Source organism: Thrips palmi, unplaced genomic scaffold, assembly GCF_012932325.1.
Source record: "Thrips palmi isolate BJ-2018 unplaced genomic scaffold, TpBJ-2018v1 HiC_scaffold_1, whole genome shotgun sequence".
Taxonomy (NCBI): domain Eukaryota; kingdom Metazoa; phylum Arthropoda; class Insecta; order Thysanoptera; family Thripidae; genus Thrips; species Thrips palmi.
Window position 1 is genome coordinate 4338465 of NW_023144620.1, and position 8666 is coordinate 4347130.

Here is an 8666-nt window from a genome sequence, read left to right on the forward strand (position 1 = left end):
CGGTGGTGCGCCCGCACTGCCACACTAGAGCCTCGGAAAGGGCCAGCTTATAGCGAAACGGTATAGGGACAATGCGAGCACCCCCGCGAGTTACCCCGCCTTTCGCCTGGGCTCGTTTACCAGACTGTAGCGCCTGCCCGGTAGGCCAGCATTAGTCTCACAACGCGCCGGTGCGAGGATGGTGGCCTACCTTGCCATTACCATTACGGCTCGGGCTCGCTCTTGTTGCGGGGTTGTTTCTCAGCCTCTGTCGCACACACTGGGTGGCCATGAGGATGACAGAGACGCGCCTACTCCGTTTCGCTCAGAGGCTGGCCACTCGCCCAGGGCTGCTCCGACTGAAACACGCTCCGGCTGGCCAGCCCGGCAGGGGCAACGTAGGCCACCTTCTTCACAACAGTGCGTTGCGGAAATGGGGTGGCCCACCTATCAGGCGCTGACCGAACCGTACCGAAACGATGCCCAATACGGCACAGGAGAATTTTACTGACATTGAAAATATTAAGAGATTCACTCAAAGGCCGCCAAGGCGGCAAGCAATGTCGTTTCCACTTCATTCATTCTAAATGTGGTTTTTTGAAACGTCTGAGATGATAGAAGATGTATTCCCCGTTTCCCCTTCCTCCTTACGCCATACGCGATACCCCCTTCCACCCACTCGCTTCAATCCTTGCCGCACCCGCGGTGCAGCGGCCAGTCTTCAACTGTACTGCGTCCGGCAGTAGAAGCCATTGAGTCTCGCCTAGTCAGTGTTTGATATGCATGCGCTGTCGAAGCACGCAAAAGAGGAGGAACTTAAAATCTTTCTATTCCGTGTCCAGCTGTTCCATATATCGACTTCTTCGATAAGAATTTCAGTTGCCTAGACCCCTCGATAGAACATCATGGCAGCAACAACCAGGGCGGGAAGCTACCCGAATTCACCGGGCGTGGCTTTGATCATCAATATAAAAAAATTTCGTAACAAGGTGAGGCCAAATTGTGCTTAAACTGCTGTGGTGCGGCAAAATGCTTGGAAATTCCTTGGTAGCTGGTGGGGAATACACTGAAAGCTTCAAGCGCGCCGCGCGCCGGGCACAGCGTGTTGGCTACCCGCTATCGGTCGGTCCTCTCTTATCTACTCGCGTTGAATTTGGAGCTACTCTCGGGTTTCGAATGCCAATCGCTACTTTGTTTTGCACGCAACTAAAACCTTTTTCCAGCCAGATAAAACTCGACATGGCGCAGAACACGATGAAAATTATTTCAACCAGCTGTTCGGACTACTGGGCTTCGAAGTGATTCGAGAGACAGACTGCACGAAGGAAGAGTTCGTCCGCAGCCTGCACAAGGCCATGGGACACTTTGTAGGGGACAAGTTTGCTGGCCCCTTTTTCCTGTGTATCATGAGCCACGGAGAACAGAATGGTCTGTACAGATGATTTAAGCTTTAAAGTGTTGTCAATTTTCAATGTTCATCTTTTTTTATTTTTCAAATTAAAGGTGTCATGTTTAACGATGGCGAAATTCTTTCGAGGGAACAGATTGTGTCACTGTTCACTGAAGACCACTGCAAAAATCTCGAGAACAGAGCCAAAGTGGTCCTTATCCAAGCCTGTCGTGGATTCAATTACTGTGAGAAAGCAATTACTTGTGTTTGCTTATGTCTGAACCCGCTTTCCTCCATTTCCCCCACGATTTAAGCCCCACACCGCTTAATGCAATGAGTCGCCTCTTCCTGTGGCAGTGGCTGCGGAACCAGACGGCACCGCCAAGGAATATCGGTACGAGCCGAAGCCGAGCTACAAGCCCGACTGCGTCTCGGCAGACCGGAAGGCAGACGTACTGGTTTTTCAGTCTTGTATAGACGACCGAATATCCTTCAGGTCCACAGAGTTAGGTGAGAAAAACACGCACCTTTTCCCTGCACATGTTAACTGCAGTAATCCAATTGCGAGTCACTGAATGAAGCTGGATTTTGCAGGATCGCGCTTTGTCTACGTCTTCTGCCAAGTTGTCTGTAAAAAGCTCATGTCCAACCAACCGTGCGAGATTATGGATGTCACCAAGGACGTGAACAGTGAAATGAAAAGGTTGATTGATTTCGAGGGTGCAAAAGTCTTCGCTACCTCCGAGGTGACAAGTAGTAGTCTTGTAAAGAATCTGTACCTGTCTATACCGGAAAGAAATTGGACATTGTTGAAAGGGGTTGCGGACGAAATGCGGAGGATCTCGCTCGTCCAGCACCAAGACCTCGCGGACGACGGCACCAGTATATGTGAGTTGACTTTTCGCTGTCCATTGTTAATGGTATGTGATGAAGGCTGCACGTGAGTGAGCTGACTCAACGTGCACAACTTTTCGCTGCCCATGTCCAGGGTGCACGTGCAAGACCGGGTGCAGGCCGACGTCCCTGTGCAGGTGTCAGCGCGAGGGCCGGCCGTGCGGCCCGGGCTGCCACCACGCCGAGAAGAACGCCAAGTGCGTCAACAAGTCGAGGCGCTGCGCCTGCGACAGCACCTGCCAGACGGAAACGTGCGGCTGCTACAAAGCCGGCGGCTCCTGCGGCCGCGACTGCCACCCGCGGTCCTCCATGTGCCGCAACGGCGAGGCGACTCCCTCGACGTCAGCGACGCCACCCGGAAGCAAGTCAGGGGAGGGCCCGGAAAGACACATGGCTGAAGCCCGCCACCGACCCGAGCCACGAGGGCTCCCGGGCAGCAGCCAGGGACGACGTCCCCACGAAGCAGACACAGGACAGGGAAGCGATGACAGCGAGGCCAGGTGCGGCTGCAAGGCGGGCTGTGGCACTCGGAGGTGTGGCTGCATGAAGGCTGGGAGGGGCTGCAACGCCACGTGCCATCCTAATGCAAGCAACTGTGAGAACAGACGTGAGTGAGAGCTCGCTTAGTAAACAGTGGAGTGAAAGAGCCAGACAACGCTTTTGATACTTACTGGCATTTTGTTACAGGAGAGCGTCCAAGGGTCGGCGACGTCAGCGCTCCAGCAAAAGGCAAAGACAGCCGAGTGACAGGAGACAGTACTGCTGGTGAAGATAGTGTAGCTAGCTGCGGCTGCAAAACGGGCTGTGGCACTCGTAGATGTGGCTGCTTGAAGGTTGGCAAGGGTTGTAACGCCAAGTGCCATCCCAACGCTAACAACTGTGAAAATAAAGGTAAGGAAGACGGGCATTGCAGAGGCGAAGTGCAGTGTTCAAGACTTCTGCTATTCGAATTATTGCGTTTCAGGTGGGCGTGGCAGCACTGCGCCGGACAGCGCCGGCAGCGTCGGACAGGGCAAGTCAAAATCATCAGAGCGTTGGATCACAAGCACCACCAGCGAGGACAGTGAGAGTGATGACAGCGACGCTACAACCAAATGCGGCTGCAAAACGGGCTGTGGCACTCTTAGGTGTGGCTGCATGAAGGCTGGGAAGGGTTGCAGCGTCAAGTGCCATCCTAGTGCAAGCAACTGTGAAAATAAAGGTAAGGAACAGTTTAATCGCGCGGAGTGAGCTCCAAGTTTAAAAATTAAATACGTGTAAATACGTTTCAGGCCGGAACCAGTCGAAGCCGGTCGCACAGTCGTCAGGACGTTTGAGCAGCAGACATAGCCGAGCGACAGAAGGCTGGACTGCCAGTGAGGACAGTGAGAGTGATGACAGCGACGCTACGACCAAATGCGGCTGCAAAACGGGCTGTGGCACCCTTAGGTGTGGCTGCATGAAGGCTGGGAAGGGCTGCAACGCCAAGTGCCATCCTAGTGCAACCAACTGTGAAAATAAAGGTAAGGAACAGTTAAATCGGGCAAAGAGGCTGAGCTCCAAGTTTAAAAATTGATTACGCCTAAATACGTTTCAGGCCGGAACCAGTCGAAGTCGGTCGCACAGTCGTCAGAACGGTTGAGCAGCAGACATAGCCGAGCGACAGAAGGCTGGGAGAGTGTTGGCAGCGAAGCTGTGACCAAATGCAGCTGCAAAACGGGCTGTGGCAGTTTCAGGTGTGGCTGCATGAAGGCTGGGCAGGGTTGCAACGTCAAGTGCCATCCAAATGAAAGCAACTGTGAGAACAAACGTAAGTAAGGATAGGGAGCGCTGATTCGGGCTTACGGTGCGCGAAGCGTTTTAAACTGAAACGTCTCAGGAGAGCGTGGCGCCGATTATGCGAAGAACAGCATCGTTGGCCAGAGAACGGCAAAAGAGCAGACGGCCCATTCTCATTCGTCGAGCAGCGGAGTTCGACAAGCCACGGAACACAGCTGCCGCTGCCTGACTGGCTGTGGCAGTGCCACTGGCACTCGCCGTTGTGGCTGCAACAAGGCCGGCAAACCTTGCAGCGCTAAGTGCCATCCCGCGCCACGCGACTGCGCAAATCAGAATGGAGAAGAGTAGCGTCGGTGGCGTTGTGGTTGAGGCATAATTTTAGCTAAAACTTTAGCTCTAGAGTGTTGTACATATTTGTGAAAGTTTGAATGGCGAAGGCTCGACATTGTGCTGGTGTGCGCAACTGAGGACGGAACGTCGGAACCAAAAGTGACAATCAACGAGTGGGAAAATGTCAACTTTAATATCTATACAAGGTTTCCTTCTTTTTGTACAGTCAGGTATATAAACAGTAAACAATAATTATTATTCCACAGAAATGTCGTATTCTTTTTCTTAACAGCGTTGTCTACTGGGTGAGATTTCATCTATCTTACAACTATCTTATGCAAGAAGTTACAATTTATTCTTCAAATTCCTGCTCGAATAGAAAGCTTTTTGTCTGTCATTTAAAAAAAATAACAAAACTTTATGGTAACTATGATATATGGTTCTAAGCAAGGAGAACACCTAGGGAAATAGTTCTACTACTTTGTATGAAAATTATTCTTGAATCGCAACATGGTGGCAAGTCGGGATGCCCTATTTCCAGTATCCGTAATAATTTACAAACTATAACAAGTAAACAAAGTACACATCACATATATCACACAGGTGTGGTCGTTAAGACAAGTAAGGCCCCCTCGCGCCGCCGCGCGCCTCAATGAGATCAACAGAAAATCTAAGAAAGCCAACCAGGAAACTGTCCATCTACCAATTGAGTTTTCCCTTTCGCGGAGTAAAAAATGGGTTTTAGCTAAAAACCAAAGATGGGCTAGTCGACAACAGGGTTAGCAAGCCGTATCCAAAACCTAAGGGAAGTGGAACAGACAGATGCGTCTGCAACGTGTACAGTCAGTGCAATATTCAAGAGGAAAAATGAGGGGGATTTGAAGCCAGGACGTCCAACACGTTTCCGAGGCATTCTACACGCCGCTCCGGGTTGAAACAACAATTCCACGCCCTGTTTCTTTTCCGAAGCCACAGCCACAGGTGGGTGAAAAGAAAAACTCAAGCGGCGCCAGTGTACCGGTTTGCCGTACGCCCTACGTCCCTACGCCCTACGCTCCGGCTCAGACGCCGTGCACCTTGCTGTGCCCGTTGAAGTTGCTGAAGTCGAGCCCCAGGCCGCCAATGCCGAGGCGCGCCCGCTTGGGGCTGTGCATGCCTCGCGACAGGGGCAGCGGCAGGGTGAGGGGCAGCGGCAGGGGAAGCGCCAGCGGCACGGGGTGGTTGTTGGAGGTGGCCGATGACATCTTCGTGCGGCAGGTGCACTTGCTGGTGCCGCACGCGCCGCACTCGGACTGCGTAGAGGACGCGGGGCTGCCTTCGGCCAGACTCACGACCGGCGCCAGGGACTCCGTCATGGAGTCGGCCAACGCGTCGTCCGGCTCGTACAGCGTCTTGTGCACCAGCTGGGCCAGCTCGATCTTCAGCGCTGACTTGGCCGCGCCGCGCAGGTTCCGCAGAGACGGCACCAGCGACAGCATGAACAGGCGGTCGCCGTCCGGGTCGTCCTCGTCGTCGTCGTACGACATGCCGACGCCCAACGGGGCCAGCGGCGTGCCGGACCGCCGCCGCTTCCACTCGGGCTGGCCCACGGACGACGCGGCCGGCCTGTACTTGGTGCGGCCGGTCTCGTACGCCGCGCACACGCTGTTCGCGCTGGTTGTGGTGGTCGTGGCCGTGGTCAGCAGGTGCGCCGGCTTGGAGGCTTCTTCGTCCGACTGCGAACCGGCGCCGCCGCTACCCGACGTGGTGGCCGTCGTGGCCACGGAGCCCAGCACGCTGTGCGTCCCCAGGCTGGCCAGCGCGCTCAGACCGCCGAGGCCGGCGAGGCCACTCAGGCTGCCGAGGCCGGAGAGGGAAGGCACACCGCTGCCGTTCGCGGTGCTCAGGTTGACGGGCGCGTCGTCCGATTGGCACTCGTTGGCGTCCGCCGCGTCGCCGCCGTCACGCTCCGCCTTGGAGCTGTCCGTCTCGGACTCGTAGGGGTCCACCTCCCGAAGGACGAGGCCGCCGACAGAGCGCGTGGACCTGCAAAGAACCAACAAAGTCATTTACAAGGACGCTCTTAAGCGGTGGAACGTGTTGCCTATCCGCGCCTTGGGGGCGATTGGGCACCAACGCCAGCAGAATTACTCACCCCCTTGCTTCAAGGCAGGGCATCAGGAACGTCATCTGGTCGAAGAACACGTATTTTTTCCTGTTGGCTATTTGGCCGGTGCGCTGTATTTCTCGCTGTAGCTTCAGTTCCTTCATGAAGGAGTCCCGTAACGACTTCCACCTTTTCTGTAGTTCTTTCACTGAAACGGGGAAAAGCAACCACAACGTTAGACAGCAGAGTCGCAGCGGGCGCCACGTGGGTAGGCAAGCCCAAGCCCACAGGCAGTCAGCTATCAGATAGACGAAGGACTTACCCCTTGCGGCCTTGCGGTCTTCGTCGAGGTGGTGCCAGCGCGGGGTCATGATCTCGCAGACCTCGCACCACAGCGTCCATTTGGCCACGCGGTCCTGGTACTGTGGACAGCCCGAGTCGTAGATGCCGGGCCGCCGCTCGATCTCCGAGATGAGTTGTTCCGTCTCCATGACGCCCACCCCCACGCCGACGCTGGTCACGCTGCCGCCGCCGTGCCCCGCGGGCCACGTGCCCGGGAGCCACTCGCCGTCTGGAATGGTGGATGTTTTTCGCTTCCTCGTCTTGGGAGAAGGAGGAGCGTCCAGAGAACGCCCTCGAGATCGCCTGCGCCCCCGCGGGCCCCTCCGACCGACGGCGTAGTCGGCGCGGACAGGAGTAGTCGTTGTCGATCCGCCGCTGTCGTCAGCGTCCGCTTCGTCGCCGGGAGACGGCGTCGCCGGCGTCGCCTCGGCAGTAGACGCCTCCGTCGGTGGCGTCTCGGACAGCGGCGGGTCCGTCGGCTCCTCGCTGTCGGCGGCGGACCTCTCAGGCGCACCGGCACCGGCGTCGCCTGCACAGGACAAGGTGGCGTTACGACGCGGACGGTTCGGCTGCGTTCTACGCCCAGCGGCAGGCAGTGTCTGATGGTCTGGCTGGGGCCTCGGCCTGGCCTGCTCGGCCTGCTCGGCCAGCCTGGGCTTGGGTTCAGGTGAGGCCCGCCCTGCCCGCCACGCCTCGACCCTCCTCCCCCACTCGCCCGCCGCCCGCCCGCTGACCGGCTAGGCGCCCGCCGTGCTACGCTGCTACGCCCCTGGCGGCCTGGCACGCCCAGCAAGGCACGGCGCGACGCGGCGCGGCTCGGCCCCAGCGCGGCCCCGGCCCCGGCGTGCCCCGGCCCGGCCCCGCTCGGCACGGCACGGCCGGCGGCGGCGGCGGGGACGGAGGAGGCGGGGCGGAGCGGTACACTCCGCTCGAGAAGCGCGCGCGCACGGCGGGCGAGCCGGCGACGCCGCGCGCGAGGGGAGAGGGAGGGGAAGTCCCTCCATCATCTACGAGAAGGACGAGCAAGCTAAGAACAAGTTGACCACTACCTACTACGATCGACGACTACGCTGCTACGATTACGCTGCTACGATAAGAAGAGAGAGAAAGAAAGAGAGTGACGTGACGCTGTCTTACCCCTGATGGACATGCGCCAGCTGATGTGCACACACTTGGCCAAGTCACTCAACCAACAAGTTCAAGTCAAGACGTCAAGTTGCCAGGAAGCGGGCGATGTCCGACGCGGGCGCCGGGGCGCTCGGCGGACGCCGGATGGCGGCGCGCGTTCTTGCGCGCGCTGCGCACGCGTCACTGGCCAAGTCACTCGCCGGCACTAGTCACTTTGGGGCCACTGTCACTCGCCGAATCACTCGCACTCCCGCCCAAACTCACCGGTGTGATAAATCGGCCGACTCGGCGAATCGGCGCTGCGGCGTGGCGCAGGGAGCGGCGGACGCAGGACGCAGGACGGAACGCCGGGCCGCGCTACGCGTCACCGTGGCGTGGAGGCAGTAGAAGCACTAGCGCTTCTCCGCGTTGGCTCCGCGCTCCGCGTGCCTCGCCGCGCCGCGCCACCCTCCGCGCGCCCCGCCCCGCCCCGCCCCGCCCCGCCGCGCCCCGCCCCGCCCCCACTCCGTCCCGCCCTCCACCCCGTCGACTCCAGTCGACACCGCACGAACTCGCCCGAGCAGCCCGCCAGCACGCCGACGGACGCGACGGGAAAACGCCCACTGCCGCAGCGTGGCACGGCGTGGAGCCCCAAGCGCCCTGCCGTCCGCCACTCTAGGGCTCTAGGCGTACCGACCGACCGGGCCGAGCGCAGACCGGCGCAGCGCCTAGGGGCAGGGGGCAGGGAGTGGAGACGAGGCGAGGGCGGCGGGGCGTGGC

At 58.3% G+C, this 8666-nt stretch overlaps 2 protein-coding genes across 5 annotated transcripts; one reads left to right on the top strand and one right to left on the bottom strand.

Moving 5' to 3' along the window:
• The first annotated feature begins 666 nt into the window (after positions 1-666).
• Positions 667-4620, top strand: LOC117640583 (tenascin-X-like). 4 transcript variants are annotated; one of them, XM_034377177.1, is made up of 12 exons: positions 667-745; positions 822-968; positions 1203-1407; positions 1483-1614; positions 1727-1879; positions 1964-2257; positions 2358-2870; positions 2951-3154; positions 3228-3464; positions 3535-3765; positions 3840-4052; positions 4122-4620. In XM_034377177.1, the coding sequence occupies exons 2-12, from the start codon at positions 885-887 to the stop codon at positions 4367-4369; spliced, it is 2514 nt and encodes an 837-aa protein (XP_034233068.1). In that variant the 5' UTR covers positions 667-745; positions 822-884; the 3' UTR covers positions 4370-4620. The 4 variants fall into 4 exon arrangements, with proteins under 4 accessions (XP_034233068.1, XP_034233084.1, XP_034233058.1 ...); XM_034377167.1 differs by having other exon boundaries at positions 690-968; XM_034377185.1 differs by having other exon boundaries at positions 690-968; positions 1207-1407.
• On the bottom strand, positions 4526-8061 carry LOC117640602. The gene is made up of 4 exons (XM_034377206.1): positions 7917-8061; positions 6760-7308; positions 6486-6645; positions 4526-6376 (listed from the first exon to the last, which is right to left on the bottom strand). The coding sequence occupies exons 1-4, from the start codon at positions 7927-7929 to the stop codon at positions 5413-5415; spliced, it is 1686 nt and encodes a 561-aa protein (XP_034233097.1). The 5' UTR covers positions 7930-8061; the 3' UTR covers positions 4526-5412.
• Between the last annotated feature and the right edge of the window lie 605 nt (positions 8062-8666).